The sequence below is a fragment of the Carassius auratus genome, chromosome 22 (genome assembly GCF_003368295.1).
Source record: "Carassius auratus strain Wakin chromosome 22, ASM336829v1, whole genome shotgun sequence".
In the NCBI taxonomy this organism is placed as follows: domain Eukaryota; kingdom Metazoa; phylum Chordata; class Actinopteri; order Cypriniformes; family Cyprinidae; genus Carassius; species Carassius auratus.
Window position 1 is genome coordinate 2,165,722 of NC_039264.1, and position 21,789 is coordinate 2,187,510.

Genomic DNA, 21,789 nt, shown 5'->3' on the forward strand with positions numbered 1-21,789 from the left:
AACTCTGGAAGTTCACGAGCTGCATCATGAGAGGCTTTTCACACGAGGCCTTTGCCTTTGCTCCAACTTAATATTTACATGAGAAAGAAGCATCTAATTGTAGAATAAATGTCCTGTGTGAGATCTCATTTATCTATCGTCTCTGTGACCAGGAGGTCTTTTAATAGAACAGGCTGACAGCTGCACACACACACACACTCACACTCCAGTGCTGTTATAAATACTGAGGTGTGTGTGTGTGTGTTCAGTTTCAGAGATGGCCGACAGAAAGAGCAGCAGCAGTGCAGGTGTCAGCTCTCGACTGACCGTCAGGAGGAAAGAAAAAGCAGAAAATGAGGCCAAGAAAGAGGAGAAACCCTCTAAGGAAGGAGAGAAAGTCGAGGTGAACGGGACAAGCGTGCCGGAGGAGACCGGAGAGGCTGCCACCGGAAACGGAGCCCCGGCGAACGGAGAGAACGCAGAGAAACCGGAGCCCATGGAGCTGCCACCGTTTGAGATCATCACCGGGTGAGTCAGAAAAATCATCAGACGAGAAGAAATCAAGCTGGAAATCAGAGATTTCTCATCATTTACAGTACTTTCCGGCTTTCCTGCTTCTGCGGAACACAAGAGATGTTTGGTAGAGCGTATGACCTTCTGAAAACATCAGAAAATTAGTCATTATTACTTGTGAATCATAAAACGGCTTTGTTTTGTGGAACAGACCCAACTTATAAGTCATACATTTGCACACAAACATAATAAATCACAATCAGTCAGTTGGGATCATTGATGAATTCTAGCGGAATATATGAATTATTAAAAACAAAAACAAATCATGAGATTTAAGGGAATAAAGACATAATTGAGAGTGTTCCACACACAAAGATTAACACAGACTTCCAAGTAAATGTTCTCCATTGGCATCAGTGGTTCCATGAAGAACCTTTAACATCCATTGAGCCCTTCCATTGGACAAAGGGTCGGGGGGGGGGGGGGGGCTTAATTATTTGCTTGATTTTTTTTATTATTTTTTTAGAAAAAAAGTGGAACTGTTCAGGTTCATTGGTGAACCAAAAATGGTGTGGTTAAACTTTTATTTTAAGGTGTCCACGTTACAGTGCAATTATACATTTAAGTACTGAGTAATATTAATTAGCTACATGTACTTACTGTATGGTTAGGGTTAGCATGTGATTATCTAAGGAACCGCATGCCAGTGGTGTGAGTCTTACCTCTCAGATAGGTCCTTCAAGGTATCTTGGAGAGGTAAGGTGTCCAAGTCACAACATCTAGATACTGGGGTGCCTCAGGGCTCAGTTCTTGGACCACTTCTCTTCTCTGTCTACATGGCATCATTAGGTTCTAGTGAGTGTTTCAACATGAACAATCTACTAAATGTTCCACTGAAGAGAGACAGTCATGCGGGTTTGTAATGAGACGAGGGTGTGTAAAGGATGACAGATGTTTCATTTTCAAAATGAACCCTGATAAGAGACTTCTGGAGAAATGCAGACTTCTAAAAGTGTGTTTTCACAGTAATTCCACAGAACACGTGTCAAACTCAAGGCCCGCTATAATATATGATTGTCTTAAAATAAAAATCTACGCAGCTTTATATCGTAAATTTGGAAAGTGTGTATCAATACCACAAGTTTCTGTTTATAAATTGAGATTGGTGTGCATTATATATGATATGCAATGGTTAGGATTAGGGATGTGGGGTGCTCTCTGCTCACAGGTGGATTCCCATTCATTCACTCTAACATAAAACAGACACGCTTTCCATCGATCAGACATTATATGTGTGCACTCAAAAATCATCTTCCCTCCTGAGTCTAATAAATGCAACCTGGAGTGTGTGCATCCACTGCCAGAAACATACATTGGCGCATATGCCAACTAATGTAAATAAGGATTTATACAGCATAACAGTAGTAGTCTAAATGCATCAGTTTCGCACTGTCAACAATACATTCTGAAAATAAAAAGATCTGATCAACTGGTAAACTCCTGGAAAGTCTAAGGATCCAGTAGGAGAATGCATTCAAATAGTAAGATCAAAACAGCGCTAAGGTAGAGAAAACACTGCCAAATTCATCAGAGGTGGCAGATATAATAGTACTCATGTACAGATGTCAGTAAAATAAACAAAAAAATCAGCAAGCTATTTGGCTTAAAGGCAGGAGTGTTTTATCCTGGATGCTGGCTGAAGGTGTTTCAGATCACACAGTAGTCAGTGGTCAGTCAGGTCAAGGTAGAATTGAATTGCAAGAAGTTATTGCTTTTATTTATTTATTTATTTATTTTTGGCACTATATACATTCATTGAAAATGTTGAAAATTAAAAAGTACTTTTTGAAAGTTCCATGGATGTTCTTTATGGAACCACTGATGCCAGAATCCTTTATTTTTCCGAGTGTAAAGGGTGTTTCTCCATTGCTGTGTATCTGTGAATCTATTGGGGAATGTGTGCACTGAACACAGATAAATCCAACCCAACCCCCACCAAGCTCAGTCCTGACAGGCCGTGATGTGTCTCTCTGTGTGTCGTCTACACGCTCTTAAAAATAACACCAGAGCGTCCATACGCTGCTTTAGAGAACCGGAAACATCAAGAACATTGTTAGAGTCCAGAGGAGCCAACTCGAGAACTATAGACAGTTCTTGAGAGGAAGACGGTTCTTGACTGGAACTAAAGTACCTTTTTGAGGAAGTCAGTCAGATTGGAGCTGGAATTACATCTTGTTTAGGTGTCAGATGCTTTTCCTAAAACTCCCAAACAGAAATAAAACACCCCAGTCATCATCCAGGAGGAGTCTGTGAAATGAAAGCGGAGCAGCGTGATGAGAAATGTCTGAGTTCTTAATGAGATCTCTGGCTTATGAAAATAATGTTTGAATGTATGAATGTAAATGTGCTTGATAACCCGTCGCTGATGGGTTTGATTCTGTCGACACATTGAAGCTGTGAATTGTTGTGGATCATCTGGTAGCAGGTGTGTGTTGAATCAGGTTCATCTGGCACACAATGCCTCCAGACCGTGGGTTCTGTATATGGGTTAGAGACCAAGAATAAAGTTGTGCCCCCGCCGAGGGTATTTATAACCCCAACAGCCCTTCTATCTGTCAGCCGGTGAAGGAGCTGTTAAAAACAGCCACAGAAACCCCCTCACAGGCTACTGAGACACATTCCACGATTCAATGCAACTGTGATTTTAAATTTTTTTTATTTACTTGACGTTGTTTAGAAACTTCTGCAATTAACATTATTAATTTTGGTATGTTCTGAGGTTCGTTCATGTTTATTTAGTCCTGTAACTGCTATTAAAGATCATTGTGGAGATTATTGTTTACTTGCACTGCCTCTCGAACAGCAGAATTTGCTTCGTAATTAAAGTGACAGAATTTAAACATTAAGACTTTGTTTCTTACCAAACGTAATAAAGCAAAAGGATTATTGTGATTTATTTGGTTGGGCAGCGCACTACAAATAATCTTTCATTAAGTTTTGCTCACTTATGAAATATATATCAGTGTCCCTGCAGCACAGAAGCAGTCATCAGTATCACAGATACATTTGTAGCAATAGACAACAATACATTGTATGGGTTGTAAAAATCATTAGGATATTAAGTAAAGATCATGTTCCATGAAGATATTTTGTAAATCTCCTACATATATATTCAAGACATGGTTATGGCTTTGATATTGGGTTAATCAAAATTGAGAAATCAATAGTTTTAACCCAGTCGCAGCACAGACTCCTTGATAGCTTGTAAAGCGAGGAGGCTCCTGTAGAGGGCGCCATGCATGTATTGACTTCACCTCTTGATGTGTCCACAGGGATCGCATGGACCCGTTTTTCTACAAGTTCCAGTTCAAGAACGTGGAGTATTCTTCTGGACGGAACAAAACGTTCTTGTGTTACCTGGTGGACCAGGGGCCCGGAGCCAGCGGGCTCCTCAGGGGCTTCATCGAGGACGAGCACGCGAGCGGCCACGCCGAGGAGGCCTTCTTCCAGCAGGTGCTGCCCAACTACGACCCCGCCCTCAAATACACCGTCACCTGGTACATGTCGTCCAGCCCGTGCTCCGCCTGCGCCGCCAAGCTGGCAGAGATCCTGAAGGCCAGGAAGAGCCTCCATCTGTCCATCTACTCCGCGCGGCTCTTCGAGTGGGAGGAGCCTGAGATCCAGGCGGGGCTAAAGGCGCTGGCGGCCGCCGGCTGCAAACTGCGCATGATGAAGCCGCTGGATTTCACCTACACCTGGAACACGTTCGTGGAGAATGACGAGCAGACGTTCGTGCTGTGGGAGGACTGCCAGGAGAACTACGAGTATTACCAAGACAAACTGGCCGACATCCTGCAGTGATGTAAGTCATATACAAAGTTCCGGCATTAAAAAGGTCTTACTCATTATGACCTAATTACATCATTATCACATGGCACGGCTGATTGGTTCTCTCCTGTATCGGTGGCCAATGAGCTCGCAGCTCAACATTCAAATACTTGGCTAGTGCTTGCTGTAGCAGTAGCAGCACAGTTCAGAAGCCCTCCACCTTCCCCAGCTCCACCTGTATAGATCATAAAAGTTAAATAAAAGTTACACCTTCTTAATTTCCATGAACATCTGGGCAGCATTAAGCAAATCTTTCCACATATTGACGTACAGATGTGGGGGTGTGTTTAAACTAGAAATTTTAGGAGGACGTGGACGAGTCTTAACTTTTTTTAAATGATACAAAAGTGAATTTGAAAACCATATACATATTTAAATTAAAATAACAAAAATTCACGACAAAATTACTACTAATATATTTAAAGCACATATATGAAGTTATAGTGAAACTAAAAAATACTAAACTACAACTGCAGTGTAATACAACATTTTGTTTACTACTTATTGTAAATAAATGTGCTTGCATAACTGTTTGATCTGAAATACTCATCACAGACTGAAATTTTATTGACCATCGTTAACACACACAAAGAGTCAAACCAGCACTTGGCGTTAGCATGTGGCTAAGCTAAGATTTTACACTCATCATGCACAAAAAACAATACAATTTTTTGTATGCTTTTGTGAGAGACTAAACATTATCATGCTATCTAGTCAATAAGTACAAAGACATGTAGCACACACAAATATTGAAATTAAAGCAGGTACAGTTAACTAAAACCATAAAAAATTGTTAAAAAAACATTACCTGAAACAAAATAAAAAATTATTTCAACTAGAATCCAAAGCAACATTTCTGATTTTAATTAAGTTTTAATAAAGGTTTTAACTAAAAATAAATAAACAATAAATAAAATTAACTAAAATTAATGATTAATACCAAATTGTTTACCAAATAAGAACGTTCAAGGACCCAAAAATTGTTAGAAACCAGTTTTTCAAAACAAGCTGCAATGCATTCTAGGAGTGTCTTGTTTTGTTAGGGTAAAAGTCGAGTGGCTGTGTTCAGAATAGCATGTTACCATCCTACTGTTTGTACACATTCAGGATCTCTGAGACGATCTGGACACCGAACAGAGTCTGAAGTCAGCTGTTTGTGTGTCTGTCTCAGAATATCTGATTTCATCTGATGACTCAGGGCTCCTTCACTGAAGCTTCTGGGTCAAGATGTTCTGAGGGGCATCCTAAACCTATTTTTGTCAATTAAAGCAATTGTTTTTGATCTCTTGCAGGCTAAAGAAGCCATAGTCGACAGACTCCTGTCCAACAGTGAAGAGAATGTGTGTGTGTTTGTGTGAACGAGAGAGAGAAATGTGTGCCAAAAACACTGTTTTCACCTTCTGCGTCCACACTTTGAGAAGTGTTTAAATACATTATGTGAAATACTAGAATACTTACAGACTCATTTAGTAACCTTCTCTCATGTTTCTGTAGTTCTGTGAAATAAAGAGGATTTATACTTTTTAATAATTAGTTTTATACGTTGTTTTGCTGCGACACGTTTCATATTGCATACAGTTTATATTCATCATTTTATATTCACGCTGGTCTAAGTACAAATTCATACTGAGCACTGTGAAATATGATTTTGTATTAATTAAACTGAAAGTAATGTTGCAGGTGTGTATGAAAGTGTTGGAATTATTGTGCAAGCAATAAATAAATATAAATGTCACATGAGGAACTACTTTCACTATTTTGGAAAACGAATAAATGAGAAATGTTTTATGTGCTACGAATATAAGATTATTTTCACCACATTTGAACTGTTTAATCCGAAATGAGACAGCGGTTTACTTAAAAGCATCTTTAATCGCACACACATAATAAAAACAAAAAACGACCAGTTTATAGCCTTCCATATAAATAAATATAATAGCAAGAATGATTTACTAGATATCTGAACCCCGTCCAAACACGCATACCATGACATCCGATGAATAAATGCAAACCAGAAATACTTCAATACTTCATTAAAGTACTATCATTATGCACGTGTGTAAATAAATACAGTCATAAAGTACTTCGTGGAAACCATATGTGACGCTAGGTGGTGTGTTTGAAGTACCATGGTATCTAGCATGTCTCAAATATAAATGTTTTAAAACTGACAGACAGATTTACACAGCAGCAGTTCTGCGTCTGCGCAGTGGAGACAACTCTACATCGCCTGCGTTATAATCAGCGTGGTTTGTGTATAACAGAGTATTGTTGATCATAATGAGTGTAGACATCAGTGAAGACGGGTGGACAGTCCTCGAGATGATGTTATTTCTCTCCGTCTCCGAGCGCAGCGGTGAGGAGGTGTGGTCTGTACACGTCACTCAGAAGCGTCTCCAGCGCTCTCTTGGGCTGCGCGCGCCACCTGCTGTCCGGCTCGTCCTCGACAGCGCTCAGTGCGCGCGCCTGCGCAGTGTGGAGCCCCTCGATGGCGCTGGACAGCCAGATCAAGCGCCTCAGACTCTGGATGGAGCGACCGCGATCGTGCATGAGCTGATGCTCTGTGACCGCCCTCCTGCTGCAGGGGGACAATCACAGAGACTGGGTCAAAACAGGGAGGGACACACTGATAGATCGATCCGGTTCAACGACAGACGTGTTAAACCGGGTGGGCAAAGTGGAGCATATGAAAACTGCACTTCAGATAGCCAACAGCACAGAGATCCAATACAACATTACTACATTCATTTCAACATGTACTAATACATTATTAAAAGATTTATCTGATAACCGTACCTGAGCTAACGACATTTTTTATTTTATTAACTAATGTCAACAGAGATTAAATGTATTTCTCATTGTTAATGTTAGTTAAGGCAAGCGTTAACTAAAGTTTGCTGTATGTAAAGCATTACCTTGGGGACGATGGGGGCTTCGCAGATGGACTCATAATAAAGTGTCTCAGTTCGTTCAAAGGAGATATCGAGTTCTGTAGAAACGAGCACAGCTGAAAATATGCAGTTCGTTGTGGAGAAGAGTATCTAGCATATGTTTATTTGTTCTTTCCACAAAGAACGCATCTATTTAGCGGATCAAACACTGTTCCTATGCTTTAAACACGAATGTCTCAGAAGTTTCTAATCTATAAATCCACCCCCCACTGGTCTGGATTCATTTGTAGACACTTCTTCATTTGTAGGTTTGTTTCACTATTTTCGAATTCAACTTTCAAATCGAACAATATTTTCAAACATGCGCGTCCTCGCGTCATTAACATAATTGTGGGTGGGACTAACAGAAATTGGTCAGCACCAATAGGTAGAGCAGAAATTAATAAACTACCTGTAATTGACCACTAATGTAATTTAAAATATATTTTAAAGCACATATATGAAGTTATAGTGAAACTACTATCCATTTATAATTATTATCGTTTGATAAATAACATTCATCTGGAAAATGACCAGCTTCTCACTGAGTGGGCCATTGCACAACCGGGCCACCTGTAGCTTCAGCACTGAGATAGATGGATAGATAGATGGATGGATAGATGGATGGATAGGTAGATGGATGGATGGATGGATGGATGGATGGATGGATGGATAGACAGATAGACAGATAACCTCTGGTCCTCCTGACACTGCACGGCTGTGATCACCATCAGTATCATGAGAGCGACGCGCTGCTGAGATCTCTGTGTCTTCATCATCAGCAGAAACACTGAAACGCCTCGAGCTGAAGAACAGAAACACCAACTTAGACCTTCATCAGAACAAAACTTCACACAAAACCTCCAGTCAGGGAGCATCAGTACTCACGTGTCGTCTCTCTCTCGTCTGCTCTCCTGCAGAAGATTGACCAACAGACGCTCAGGTCCCAGGGTTTATATAGACCCCCGGCGTCCCCAACACAGGAAGTGACCTCACTTCCCCTCCTCCTCCTGAGCCCCAATTATCATGCAGATATGCCTTAGTTGCTTCCACAAAATCATTTATAATGGATGCCTCAAACTACTGATTAATCATTGTGTTGGGTTTCGTTCCATTTCTTCTTCACAGGTTTGGTGTTCTCACTGAGCTCACAGCCTGGGATCAAAATTTGAGGTCTTCTTGAGAATCTGCTGAGAAAGCCAGTGAGATGAGTGTTTTCCACTAAAAACAGGGTAAGAGATGAAGACGAGTCTCAGAATTGGAGAAGTTTGAGAGTTAAAAACTGACGCAGGATGGTTGTCGAAATGAAAAGTCCCTGTCGATAAATCCGTTGGCGTTCATAACGAGCATTCTAGTTAAAATGCCTTTTCGTTAGAACTTCAGAAGTAAGCGTGTGTTTCCACGTCAGCAGCATTGCCGAAGACTCTCACAGCCCTAGCAACACATCTCAGATGTGGTTTCTAACGGTGAGAAATGCCAGCGCTTGATGGGGACGTCGATGATGATTCCTGCAAAGTCAAACATCTCTGATTAGCAACTGCCCAGATGACAACAACCCACAAAACTACTTCACATGGATAGTTCACCCATAAATGCTCATCATTTCCACCATGTTCTTCCAAATCTCAATGTCTAATTAAAGTGCAGTTAATGTAGACATATTACAGTAATTGGATTAAAGAAGCACTATGTTCCCCAAGTCTTCTAAAGTCATAAGATTTTTGTGAGGAAAACCCAAAAATGTATGGTACAATGTTCCTTTTTAGTCCCAATTTAGCACCTCAATATGACAATGATTACAATAACAATGATTACAATAAAGATCAAAAACCATTGTTATTACAAATGAACCATGATTTTGCTACGTTAACCATAGTTTATCCATGGTATTTTTACAAATAGGGGTCAATTAAAACCATGGATACTACACTCATTTTTCATTTTTGACGTGAATAAGAGCAAACCCTGCTGGTTTTTGTCGATCTCATAATCAATGTCAGTGCTTCGGTACACAAAACCAAAAGACAGAGTTGCTACAGCAAAATATCTTGATCAAGGTGAGCTATTTCTTCAAGAACAGCTTTCTTTCTTCTTTTTTGAGGAAGATGGCCATTGACTGAGTAACATCAGTCATGTTTGATCGAAATTCTATCAAAAACAACAACGCTGTGTTTTATTATTATATTTGTATATATATTTATACACACACACTGTATTCTGCTTAATATTTGTAGTTTAGCTTCGTTTAATCGCATTTCGTGATCAATAAACTCTTGGGGCTTTTCAGGGCTTAGACACGTGATCCGAAGCCCCGCCCTCGAGCGTGCGTCGATACGTACATTACGTGAGTGCGTCCGCATTTCCGCGCTGCGCCATTTCAGAGTGGATCTGATCCAGCAATCCGACTCACACGGTCAGAAACACGCCCAAATTCACGGTAAGTCAGCTTTTATTTACTATTATTATTTTCCAGTGCGCAAGATTCTCTTATTTGTGGTGTTTAATTCCGAACGCTCGAAGACACAATTGCGTTTTAAAGCTTGCTTTGTGTTTTCGTGCAGACGCCATTTTACCGTTGACCCGGATTAGCGATTAACCTTAGCCGTTTACTACGAGTCTTTAATTACCTGTATTAGTTTAACAGTAGTCTTAATAATATGTCCAGCAGCTCCAGGCTGTTTTTACCCGTTACAGAGATCGATTATGTTTCACAGTGGTTCGTGTTCAGTCGCGTGTGAACGCGTGCGCCATTTTGAGCCGCGAACAAAAGCAGAAGAAAGATGCGTTAAAAGCGCTTATTTCTTCCGTAGTTTTAATCTCGCGGGTTTCCCCCTCCTTGACTAATGTTACTCAATATATGGAATTTTCTAACATGGTAGTTTAGTTTTATATGAAAGTAAATAATTTGGCCTAATAGGAACTCCAACCCTTACGAAAATTGAAAATCATAACGTTAGTAACCACAAATGAACCATGGTTTTGCTACATTACCCACAGTTTGAGCATCGTACTTGAAGTAAAACTTTGTTTATACAAAGTGGTAACGTTAATCAATACATAAAAAATAATAATTAGTGCACGTTTACTACAATAAAAACATGGTTAATTTGGGTAATGGTTAACCCAACACTCATGCTAAATTTACACACCAGAAGTGGCGTTAGATGTGTTTTTTACACGGTTTAATGCTGCTCAGAGGTGGCTTTTACACTGTAAACACAACTGAATACTTGAATACAAGGAGATGGGGTGTAGGAATAATTCAGTCTTAACTTGGCTGTGTAAAGACACCTTAAAAGTGACTGTAGAAGGTCAGTATCCTTGTTTCCAGGTAATCTATCAATGCATTGGCAATGAAAATAAATGGTCATCGTTTATGGCAAGACATCATTCATCATTGAGAGAGATAGAAAGAGGGAAAAGAGAGGGGGGTGGAGACCGAAAGCAGCCACGCCTCCATTAGAAGCGTTAGCTTGGAGGTGGTCAGCTTTGTTATTGAAATTAGTTGGAAACTAATACATTGATTAGATATGGTGGATGACTGACACGTGTGATTAGATTGTCCATTTTTTTTTTAAGAGTTTCATTCAAGTTTATGTGTGTAGAGTCACTGGAGGTTGATGGGAATTCTCTTGTTTTGGCAGATTGAGGCCATGCATCGAGACTGCCCTCTGGACTGTAAGGTCTATGTTGGGAATCTGGGTAATAATGGGAACAAATCTGAACTGGAGAGGTCGTTCGGCTACTACGGACCCCTGCGGAGCGTGTGGGTGGCCAGGAACCCTCCCGGTTTCGCCTTCGTTGAGTTTGAAGACCCTCGCGATGCCACGGACGCCGTCAGAGAGCTGGACGGACGGTGAGTATGGATCATAACACTAATAATCAGCCATTACTCAATGACGTTTGGTCTGATTGATGGGTTGTGTGTGTCGTCACGCAGGACCCTCTGCGGTTGCCGAGTGAGGGTGGAGCTGTCCAATGGCGAGAAGCGCTCTCGTAACCGGGGTCCGCCTCCGTCCTGGAGCCGACGCCCAGGCCGTGATGACTACCGCAGACGCAGCCCGGCCCCCAGGCGCAGGTAAACCTGTTTTCCAGCTCACCTGTCTCTCCGTAGGTTGTGTTCCAGAGGACACTAACCTGATTCTGCCCCCCCCCACCAGCCCTGGAGGCTCCGCCGGTGCCGGGTGTCCCGGTTCTGACCAGCGTATGCCGCAGATCTTTAGCTCCTCCATCTTCATTGTCATTGATAACCATTAAACAGTGATTCGACTGGGCTTCTCAAATTCTGGTATTTTGTTAAAGTGCAAATCAGTAGGTAATTACTGGGTTAAGTTCATGACAAAAAGTTAGGTTTCACTCCAAAATCAAATGCTTTTTGGCTTGTATTTTGCATTGTGATTTGGCACACAAAATCCCATCGCTGTAACCGTTATCCAACACTAATTAAATTAAGTTTTAGTGATTTGGTGGCTAATTTTTTTCATACATTGTTTAATTAAAAATCATAATTTTTATTACTAACTTTTTAATCGCCTGCTCGTAAAATAGCTACATTATCCGCATGAGATTGGATTGCGTTATCTTGTTCAAATGCTAAATAGCCAGTTCACAAACGTATCGCGAACTTATTTAAACATAATGACAATTACAGCGGTGGTTGACGGGGTAACATTATAAACAAATGTGATCAACTCTCAGTGCAGAAAACCATCGATGTCTTCAAGATAGGCTTTTGTTTCTCTTGATTTTGGATTGAAACGTGACCCAAATTTTAATTTGTAAATTGGACGCCGAAGCCCAGTCGCTAGTTTTCAGTAATCTGCTCGGCTCTAGTAATGGTTGGAGTATGCAATCTTTTGTTGACTTGACTTTACATGAAGGTTGTTTTTATTTTATTTTCTTATCAGCTATATTAATAAAAATGAACCCCGTTGCAGAGTCACCACCATGCCTCTCCTCACCACCCTCTGAGTCAGTCTACTAGTCTTCTTTCAGCATCATGTGACCAGCGTGCCCCAATCAGCTGGCTGGGTTGGTGTCACATGACCCAGGCGTTGCCAGTCATCAGGTCGCACCAGCCCATTGGTTCCTGAGCATGTCGTTGTCAGCAGCTCCTCCTCCTCCAACCTTAACACCCAATCGTCAGCGGCCCACTTCACATTCCTGACCAATCAGCGTATTACGTTCCCCAATGTCTACACTACAAACCACCAGCAACAGCCTTCGGCTAACCAATAAAAGCAGGAAAAATCCACTACATCCAGCCCCCATCCGCAAGCCAGCTAATCAGCTCGCAGCATCTGGCCTGCACTTTCCCGCCAATTCTGCTCCCCGGCCGCCAGCCGTCCTCCCCTTCGCCTTTTCTAGCTTGTTGAAAACCAAAAAGACTAGTAAGTTTTTCCTGCTTCATACAGTTTAATGCTGAATACAGATGTAAGATGAGGAGAAATCTCCTGTTGAGTTGAAACAAACAGGGTTGGTATGAGATCTGGACAGCCGTTGTTAAGCTTAGGCTAGCAGACTGATGGGGAGCCCAAGCGGAGGTTCAGGTTACAGAAGCAGCGTGGGCTTTGAGAGCTGCTCTTGCTTTCTTTCACTGTCTTCATTCTGTGGGGTTGTTTGCAGTGCGTTTCTGTTGAGTTTCTCCTGCTAGTGCACTACTTTTGTAGCTCTGTGTACTGGAGCGTAACGCTCTTATTAAGCGAGCTTCATGTGTTGCGAGGTCTCCACTCCACGCCTGTATCAGGGCGTGACGAGTGCGTTTGACTGTTAGTTTCAGGGCTTGTGAGGTGCGTCCGTGTGTTGATTGTGCGCTCACTCGCTCTGCCTCTTCTCTTCTTTAGATCGCCCAGGAGGAGGAGCCTCAGTCGTAGTCGCAGCAGGTAAGAGTCTCGTCGGGTCGCGCAGCTTTCTCGCGTGGTTTTGTGAGCGCTTTCTCAATGTTTTATTCTGGATTCTGTCTAGATCTCTTTCCAGAGAGCGTCGGAGGGAGAGATCGCTGTCTCGTGAAAGGAACCACAGGCTCTCGCGATCTTTCTCCCGATCAAGGAGGTAAGAGTGTTGGCGAATCTTCAGAGAAAACTTGTGCCATTGATATAAGCCATTTATGTACCATGGATAAAGCCCAATTAATAGTGTTTACAAGTGGAAACCACTGTAATTTTGCGTAATTTGTCACTGTCAGTCCATTTGTATCTTCATTTGACCAATCTGCCATTTTTATTCAGACCAATTATAAACGTAACCAGAATTGCAAGAGATAAAAGCAATTCTAACTTTTACAATTGGAAACTTGTATTGTGAGATAAAACTCGCAAGCGTGAGTTTATATCTCAATTCTGATCAAGTCGGAATTGTGAAATATAAAGTTAAACTTGCAATTTCTCGCAATTATGAGTTTTCTCGCAATTTCGAGTTTAGATTTGCGATTTAGACTTATTTCGAGATATATTTTTATTCAGTGGCACAAATGGACTTCCATAGGAATTGGAGGTTTATCATTGTATAAAACTTAATTAAAATGGTCGTTTTTCCTGTAGTTTTACACTTAAGGATGTTATCGTAGATATTGGTGTAGTTCCAGAAGATAGTTGACACCTAGACTCTGTATCAGAATATCAGTGTTTTCACACTACTTGAACTGATATTCCTGTGAGAGATAACGTCGGTCATGCTTGATCTTCTCACTTACAGTCGTTCCAGATCAAATGAACGGAAATGAACTTCGGAGCTGTGAAACACGTCGTGATGGAAACCTCGGCATGTTGAAAAACCTTGAAAAGATTAGTCCCCCGTATATTTTTTTTGTTTTTTTTTATTAACATTATTTTAGCAGTTGTTTCCTTCTGTAGCTACGGTTGTGCGTGTTTGCAGTTTTAATGCGAAGGCATTCCATCTCACACTTTTAAGACATGTTTTGTTTTTTTAGTGTTGAATGTGATTGGTCCTGCTGTGCTGAGCTCGACCGTGTTTGTTTTCTGTCCGGTGTAATGGCACTATGACCACAGCAGGGGGTGGAATGGAGAACACCTTTCATTCTTGGGTTTTTTTTTTCTTGTAGTGTTTGTACTGTTTATAATGATCTGAATTAAAACTCATTACAAAAATGCTTTGGTCTCTTTTTTTTTTTTTTTTATCATAGTTTTAAATAGTCCATTTATAGTGAATATTTATAGTGAGTATTTTTTCTCTTAACCGATAACTATCCACTGAGAACAGATTTTACAGCATTTTATTTTATCCAAAATAGTCAAATATATTGTTCCTTTTTTTTTTATTGTACATTGTAAAGATTTTAGTCTACAAAAAATAAAGTTTGTAAGTCGTTACAATAAAATACTTTAAATACTTTGAAGCTTTAAATTTCGCATCGAATTCAGTGTGGTACTTTTTTGTTATTGTAAAATTTACTTGCAATTACTGTGAGAGTGATTTGTTATTCTTGTCTAGTTCACAGAGCATAGGTGTTAACACAAGTTTTATATGTGAATGTAGAAATTAAAATGAATGCATTATGTAAAAGTTGTTTATTCTTAGTTAATGCCAACAAACCCTTACTGTAAGGTGTTCTTAAGTCTACATGAGAATGTATCGCATGTTTTCTTTATTCTTGTTCTCATGAGCACATATGCTTGTGTACAGTAGTGATCACTGACACCTTGAAAATCCTGGTTAAATATTTAACCATACAGACATCGGATCCTTGTTTGAAGTTTTATTGTAGTTCTGAGCTTTGTTTTTGTGGCTGGGGTCCAGCTTAGCAAGTTGCTTGTTTAAGGTTAGATCGGTGGGATTTGACTAGTGACTATATATGATAATAAGGGACATCTATTTAAAAATGAAATAATTGATGCATGTTCAGATCGTTTGTGTAGTAGCACCAGCAGAGGGCGAACATGAGAACCCAATCCACATCACTCACACCTATATGAACTAGCAGAACATGATTCTGATTCGGTGCAGTTATATCGTGACAAATATTGATAATGCACGTTTAACAAGACTTGATTTAAAGAGTTTAGGTTTCTTTTTTGAAATCCAAAGTATAGACTCAACACTTGATGTAATTATTAAACATGCATGTTTATAGTTCATTCGATTAAATTTGGGTTCACATCTGTGCTCCAAAAACAATGCATTTATTTTTGATAGAAGATCAAAGAGAGAAAGCGCCGATGGATTCTGTTTTGTGAAGTGATAAGAGGTTAAAAAAAACTATCCGATATGTCCCAAATGTTGAATGTTCAATGCCTTTATTCATGAGCACGTGTAATAAAAATACTGTCATCATTTAACCACCCTAAAGTTTCTGGTCCCCATTGACTGCATTCATTTTATTTTTATTATTTTTTTATTTTTTTCATGCAATGGAAGTCACTGTTATGGAAGAACTGTTTGGTCAGCCATATTTTCCCAAATATCTTCTTTAGTGTTCAGCAGAAGTTTGGAACAACTTGAGGCTGAATAAATGACAATTTTCAATGTTTTTGTGAACTCTCCTTTGATCTGGTTTGAGAATGATTCAGACTTCTCAAACATCATTCTTACTGTATTCAAGGTCACCGAGCATACATAAGATCACCTCTTATATAATGTTGACTGGCAATGCGCGTGAAATTCCCTCCACTTTTCCGAACAAGTGTTATGTAACCTGCTCACATGAATGGCATGGATTTTTAACCCTTTGTGTTATGAATGGGTGAGGTGGATCATTACCGACACGAATTCGTTTATAACGTGTCTTTTTCTATTACTATTGAGCTCAAGAGGCTACACGCTTGATCTGTCTCTATATTAATGCATCACAGCGCGAGGAAGCGTTCATTTAGAATGAATGAGTCCGAATGAATGAACTCAGAAACTCAAACTTCCCCGCGCTTCCGCTCGCGATCCTCGAGACGCCGTGACGTCACGCTCTGGTGAGTCACGTCTCCCGCGGCTGGCCACTGCCGCTGACTTTTCGCGGGGTTTCCTCGCGCTGTGGAATGTTCTGTTCTCCCGCCAAACGGTAAACACGCTAATGAAGAGCGGTCATTAATTAAGCACTAATGAAAGCCTTTCCTGTTGAATACGTGACTATAATTGTCTGGGAAGGAAGCACTCGGTCTCATTAGTGAGCAAAGGCTGATGTGTGTGTGTCTCTAAATTAGGGCAGTTATTGTTTAGATCTGTTTCATGGAAAAAAATGCAAAACAATCAATTTATTTATTTTTTACTAAAATGTAATTAATCTCTTCATTTATGGACAGAAAACACTTGTTAACTCAAGAATAAAGAAAGCCTTGTTTTAAATATTTACATTTAGTCATTTAGCAGATGCTTTTATCAGAAGCGACTTACAAATGAGAAAAACAAAAGCAATGTTTTTCTTTCAATTATATAATAGATTAAAAGAAAACAGATCGTTAGAATAGTAAAATAAGTCTTTTTTATAGAAAACAAGCAGTTAGAAAGGTCATGTTTTTTATTGGAGTTATTACTTTGTGATTAACTATTAACTGTATTTAACTATTTAACTAAAATATAGTTATAGACCCAGATAAACCCAGAATTCTGACTTTTTTTCTGTGCAGTTATATCTGTCAATTCTGTTTTTTCTTCTTCTCTCAAGCATGAAACAATATAACCATAAACAAGTAATTGTGAAAGTAAAAGTAGTAATTAAAAAAGTGGGCCTAATTGCGACTTCTCACAATTCAGTTTTTTTTTCATTGCAATTGCGAGTTTATATTCAACAAATATGACTTTTTGCTTCAGAATTGTGTTTCAAATTGAACCGCAAAATAAAAAGTTGCATTACTTTTTTGTGTGTGTAGAAATTAGCCTCTGAATCTCACTTATAATTACTGCACATAGTACAGTGAACTGTGTGCTTCGTTGTGTTATTAATTTTAACATATGATGCAGATGAATAGTTTGAGTAATGAGCTCAAGGGACTCCTCTCACATACACTTGAGAGAAACAGTGGGCGTGGCTTCATTATTTTTAACTTTCTAACATCTGTGTCCCTGCAGCACAGAAGCAGTCTGAAGTCTCTGGGGTATATAAACAACAATACATTGTATGAGTCAAAATTATAAACGTTTCCTTTATGCCAAAAATCATTAGGATATTAAGTAAAGGTCATGTTCATGAAGATATTTAGTAAGTTTCCTACTGTAAATATATCAAAACTTAATTCTTGATTAGTAATATGCATTGCTAAAAACTTAATTTGAACAACTTTTAAGATGATTTTCTCAATATTTAGATTTTTTTGCTCCCTAAGATTTCAGATTTTCAAATAGTTTTGTCTCAGACAAATATTGTTCTCCTCACAAACCACACATCAATGGAGAGATGATTTATTCAGCTTATCATGCATGAGTTTATTCAGCTGATGCATGAATCTCAATTTAGAAAAATAAAAAAAACCTTAACACTAGCTTTGTGCTCGAGGGTGACATATTCTTTTGAAAGGGAACAAAGTGATCATGTCATTCTGGGAGTGTTCAAATATCTAAGAAACAAAACAAACAAACAAAAAGGCATAGAGGAGATACATTACAAATGCTGAGAATAAGAAACTGTATATACATTGTCTCGGGATAATTAAAATAAAAATGTTTACAGTTTTTATTTTAAGAAGTAAAACTGTTTTAAAAAAACTGTTTTTAAAAAGGTAATAATTGTATACATACATATATATATATATATATATATATATATATATATATAATTTACTATACGAAAAATATATAAAAATAAACACTTCAAACTAATAATATGACATGAGCGTGTGAAACAGCGAGGCTCTGTTTTGGGCGGCTCCTCTCTGCTCCGCTCCGTTCAGAAGGTTCTGTTCTGTTCTGTGACGTTGATCTACTGGAATGTCTGATGAACGCGCGTTTACGCTGCACACGTGCTCACGTGTTGGCTCAGTCCACGTGCTGCGCTCAAGAGGCCCCGCCTATTGACTGATCGGTCACGCCCACCGGAGTTCATAAAGGTTCAGCAGGTCAGTCAGCGCAGCAGAAGTCTGGAGTGAACGCTTCTTCTAGTCTAGAGTTGAGTTACGCGACGCTTTCTTCCCAAAACTCTTCAGAAGTCTTGTTTTAAACTCAGTACTGCCGTTCAGGATCTCTCAAGTATAGAATACTTACCCTGCAGACAGCGAGTTCACTGATTTGACTTCTCCACACGTTCCAGAAGATACAAAAACACATGTAAGTTGCATGTTTACATCATTTTTCAAGTTCATAACGTTTGCCTGAACGTTGTCATGGTTTATCACAACATCTGTTGGATTAATTTTATGCATGCTAATTATAAAACTAGTTGAGAGTCTCTTAGTGTCTCTTAGTGTTTCTGTAAAATAACAATCGAGTCAAACTAAGCCCTCCAGACTAACTGTAACCGACATGTTCCCTGTCAGCTGAACGGATCCCCGTGGCTCGTGATTCTCGGTCGCTGTGTGAACGTTATCGTGAAGTTATATGTCACGGTCGAGTGTCTGTTTGCGTCGTGTTTTCCACCGGCTCACTACACGAGCTTCACGTTCACGTGGACCGAGGATAGAGTGGGCGTGTCAGGGTCCCTCCTGACCAATCAGACGAGCGCTCGGTTTCCCGCCGCCGTCTTGAACTTATTCGCCTCATGAGCTGCACATTCCGTCATATTAACCAATCAGAAGTGCAGCGAGCGAGACCAGTGAAAATATTATTTTAATAATAAAAAAACTTTTAGCAATTTTGTCACTTAAACTCATGTATTAGGCAATGTTTTTAAGTTTTAAAAGTTAGGTTTTTCATCTTACATTTATTTCAGATCTAATTCAGTCACCAAAATCAACAAATAACAACAATTTATTTTTTATAATTTAATAATTTATGCTGATTTAAAAACAGAGCGATTTTTATCTAATATTAAAAAGTTACAATTATAATAAAAATGAAATATTTAATATTTGGAGGCTTAGTGATAATGTCATGATGATGTGCGGCGCCCTCTGCTGGTCACAGCTCTGCTCCGGAGGAACATGCCCTCACATATCCCTGCAGATCTGCCCAGACACGCTTCAGTCCTCAGGTCAGGGAGGACACCGAGCTCAGACACTGATCGTGTGTTTTCTGATGCAGATGGAGATGCACAAGCGGATCCTGCGGGCTCTCAGGAGCGGCCCGGCGCGGAGGAACCTCTTCGGTCCGGTGGATCGTGAGCAGCTCCAGCTGGAGTACCGTGATGCTCTGAGGAAGGACCTGGAGGAGGCGTCCCACCGCTGGGGCTTCGACTTCACCACCGAGACGCCTCTGCAGGGCGGAGACTTCCAGTGGGAGGGCGTGTCCGGGGTGAAGGTGCCCGTCCTGTACCGCTCCTCTCTGGAGGAGCATCCGTCGAGAACCGGCCCGTCCCGCGTGGGGAAAGAGAACATCCCCAGAACCCCAGAGAGATACAGCATTGTCCCGCAGAACATGGAGAAAACACCAGAAAAGAGGACAGAGCTGAAGAGGAAACAGACCAACATCACAGGTGAGGGGGCGGAGCCTAACAGAGACACGTTCTCAGAAATATGTTCATGTAAACTCAAACATGTTTATTATTTATTTAGTACCCAACACAACATTTGGTTACTTTTTTATATTTTTTCGTCTAATATTTGTGTTTGTTTTTTTTATCACCAGAAATATTTTTGTAGGATCAGAATTCAGAGAAAATTTTAATCATCATGTGAATAATGCACAATGCAATGTTTGTTTTAATTTTAATTTTTAAAATAGGTGTAATTTTTATTTTATTGTTAAAATCACAACATTTTATTTTTTTAATTTTATTTTAATATATATTTATTTTTTAGTATTTTTAGTTATTATTTTCATAACAATAGCAGTAATCTGTAATTTATGTATTTTCAGCTAATTCTTATCTAACATGAGGGAAAAACTAAAAGAGAGTTACAGTGCTAAACATTTGAATGCATGATGAGTTTGTTCTGCATCAGAATCTAAAGAAAGCAACGGTGTTAGAACAGGAGTGAGATATGACTCAGACGTTTTGAGAGATGTTGAGTAATGACGTCTGTTAAACGAGGGCGTGTCTGAGAGTTTGACTAATAATAGAAGCATTCCCCCCGTCTCACGCTTTCTCTCTCTCTCTCTTATCACACAGATTTCTACCAGGCGAAGAAGAGAGTGGTGGCTACACCCCGCAAATCAGGACAATGACTCAAACACACACACACACACACACACACTCAGGAACGCTAGTGTGTCTCTTCTAGACTCTTGTTCTCACAGGAGGAACACTGACGCAAACCACCGCTTCTTCTCACCAGATCTTCTGTTTTTATACTCCGTCATCTACCTTCAGCCTCTCAAGAACTCAAAACGATCATCGTAGCATTTTTCCGTTGCGCCAAATGCAAGAAATGCGCAACTGTGCAGAACTTATTTTCCATCTTCCATCATGTTTTTGAATGTTTTCCATTAATAGGAAATTGCTTATCTGTCATTTCTTCTTTTTCTTGTTTATGTTCGCATGTCAATGGTTAACATTTATACAAATTTCTGTTAAAGAAAATGCGTTATAATCCTTGTAAATCGACTAGGTTTTGTGTGGAGGCGGACAAGAGATTCAGGAAAGATTTCAGAATTTGTCTCTCAGCGGGACGGCAAAATTATAACGAAATAATTTAATTACGAACAATACGACAGGTTATAAAACACTGATTTTATTTTCAGTGTCCATGCTTTATTGCACAATACTTGTAGCTAATTTTAAAAACTAACGTTTGGTGCCAAATGTGTTTTTTTTTTTTGTTTTTTTTTTCATACAAGTTGTTTATAATTCTAACCCTTCTAAGCTGACAGTATGTTCTCACACAACTCTCATAAAGGAGCTGCAGTTACGTTTTTACAACGTAAAATAATGGATAAACACTTGGCGTCGTTCGAGAAACACAATCAGAATTAATTGCTCAGAAATGGGTTCTGTTTGTGTTCCCCAGTGATCACAGCACATTTACAGACACTTTCAGTTTTACTTGTAGTTACGGAAATACAAGTAACGTTTGTTTGAAATAAACGCAGTCACGAACACTGAGCTTTCCACATTCACTAATTGAGATGCTGGATATATTCGTATTTGTTTCTCAAGTATCGCATTCCAGCGAACGTTCATATCTGTTCTTGCTTTGTGATTATCCTCGTATCCTGATACTTGTAGATTTCTGCGACCTGTCTGTAAATATCATGTTAATATCAGAATTATTCGCCGATGATGTAAAATTGCACTTATTATTTTGAGTAGTGTAGCTTGTATATGTCTGTTATTGTTAAATAGCTCCGAATGTATGCTGTATTTATTTTACGGATGAATATTGTACCGTAGATTGACATGTAATTGTTCTTGTAATAAAGCTGTGTATAAAGAGAAACTCTTGCATGTGCAATTGATTTCTTCAAAAAACTATTCAATCTTTTGATTCTATACAAAACATGCATT

At 39.5% G+C, this 21,789-nt stretch overlaps 4 protein-coding genes across 6 annotated transcripts; 3 read left to right on the forward strand and 1 right to left on the reverse strand.

Moving 5' to 3' along the window:
• Window positions 1–248: 248 nt before the first annotated feature.
• Window positions 249–6,124, forward strand: LOC113039359 (C->U-editing enzyme APOBEC-2-like). 2 transcript variants are annotated; one of them, XM_026197262.1, is made up of 3 exons: window positions 249–507; window positions 3,825–4,354; window positions 5,488–6,124. In XM_026197262.1, the coding sequence occupies exons 1-2, from the start codon at window positions 257–259 to the stop codon at window positions 4,351–4,353; spliced, it is 780 nt and encodes a 259-aa protein (XP_026053047.1). In that variant the 5' UTR covers window positions 249–256; the 3' UTR covers window position 4,354; window positions 5,488–6,124. The 2 variants fall into 2 exon arrangements, with proteins under 2 accessions (XP_026053047.1, XP_026053046.1); XM_026197261.1 differs by having other exon boundaries at window positions 5,673–6,124.
• Window positions 6,125–6,616: 492 nt separating this feature from the next.
• On the reverse strand, window positions 6,617–8,311 carry pth4 (parathyroid hormone 4). Its single transcript, XM_026197279.1, has 3 exons — window positions 8,199–8,311; window positions 8,004–8,115; window positions 6,617–6,958 (listed from the first exon to the last, which is right to left on the reverse strand). Exons 2-3 carry the CDS (start codon window positions 8,087–8,089, stop codon window positions 6,709–6,711), a joined length of 336 nt encoding a protein of 111 aa, XP_026053064.1. The 5' UTR covers window positions 8,090–8,115; window positions 8,199–8,311; the 3' UTR covers window positions 6,617–6,708.
• Window positions 8,312–9,605: 1,294 nt separating this feature from the next.
• LOC113039366 (serine/arginine-rich splicing factor 3-like) lies at window positions 9,606–14,340 on the forward strand. Of its 2 annotated transcripts, XM_026197274.1 has the most exons (6): window positions 9,606–9,747; window positions 10,955–11,166; window positions 11,251–11,388; window positions 13,154–13,192; window positions 13,275–13,361; window positions 14,004–14,340. In XM_026197274.1, exons 2-6 carry the CDS (start codon window positions 10,964–10,966, stop codon window positions 14,029–14,031), a joined length of 495 nt encoding a protein of 164 aa, XP_026053059.1. In that variant the 5' UTR covers window positions 9,606–9,747; window positions 10,955–10,963; the 3' UTR covers window positions 14,032–14,340. The 2 variants fall into 2 exon arrangements, with proteins under 2 accessions (XP_026053059.1, XP_026053060.1); XM_026197275.1 differs by lacking the exons at window positions 9,606–9,747; window positions 10,955–11,166; window positions 11,251–11,388 and adding an exon at window positions 11,863–12,700.
• Window positions 14,341–18,311: 3,971 nt separating this feature from the next.
• LOC113039368 (cyclin-dependent kinase inhibitor 1-like) lies at window positions 18,312–21,721 on the forward strand. The gene is made up of 3 exons (XM_026197277.1): window positions 18,312–18,515; window positions 19,428–19,818; window positions 20,455–21,721. The coding sequence occupies exons 2-3, from the start codon at window positions 19,428–19,430 to the stop codon at window positions 20,508–20,510; spliced, it is 447 nt and encodes a 148-aa protein (XP_026053062.1). The 5' UTR covers window positions 18,312–18,515; the 3' UTR covers window positions 20,511–21,721.
• The last annotated feature ends 68 nt before the right edge of the window (window positions 21,722–21,789 follow it).

Bases quoted from the DNA above. Each gene is read 5' to 3' on its own strand.
- LOC113039366 (XM_026197274.1), top strand. From the start codon at position 10,964: ATGCATCGAGACTGCCCTCTGGACTGTAAGGTCTATGTTGGGAATCTG. The intron at 13,193-13,274 runs GTAAGAGTCTCG...GATTCTGTCTAG, and splicing joins CTCAGTCGTAGTCGCAGCAG to ATCTCTTTCCAGAGAGCGTC. The intron at 13,362-14,003 runs GTAAGAGTGTTG...TCTCACTTACAG, and splicing joins TCTTTCTCCCGATCAAGGAG to TCGTTCCAGATCAAATGAAC.
- LOC113039359 (XM_026197262.1), top strand. From the start codon at position 257: ATGGCCGACAGAAAGAGCAGCAGCAGTGCAGGTGTCAGCTCTCGACTG. The intron at 508-3,824 runs GTGAGTCAGAAA...ATGTGTCCACAG, and splicing joins CCGTTTGAGATCATCACCGG to GGATCGCATGGACCCGTTTT.
- LOC113039368 (XM_026197277.1), top strand. From the start codon at position 19,428: ATGGAGATGCACAAGCGGATCCTGCGGGCTCTCAGGAGCGGCCCGGCG. The intron at 19,819-20,454 runs GTGAGGGGGCGG...CTTATCACACAG, and splicing joins GAAACAGACCAACATCACAG to ATTTCTACCAGGCGAAGAAG.
- pth4 (XM_026197279.1), bottom strand. From the start codon at position 8,089: ATGATGAAGACACAGAGATCTCAGCAGCGCGTCGCTCTCATGATACTG. The intron at 6,959-8,003 runs GTTATCTGTCTA...GTCCCCCTGCAG, and splicing joins CAGTGTCAGGAGGACCAGAG to CAGGAGGGCGGTCACAGAGC.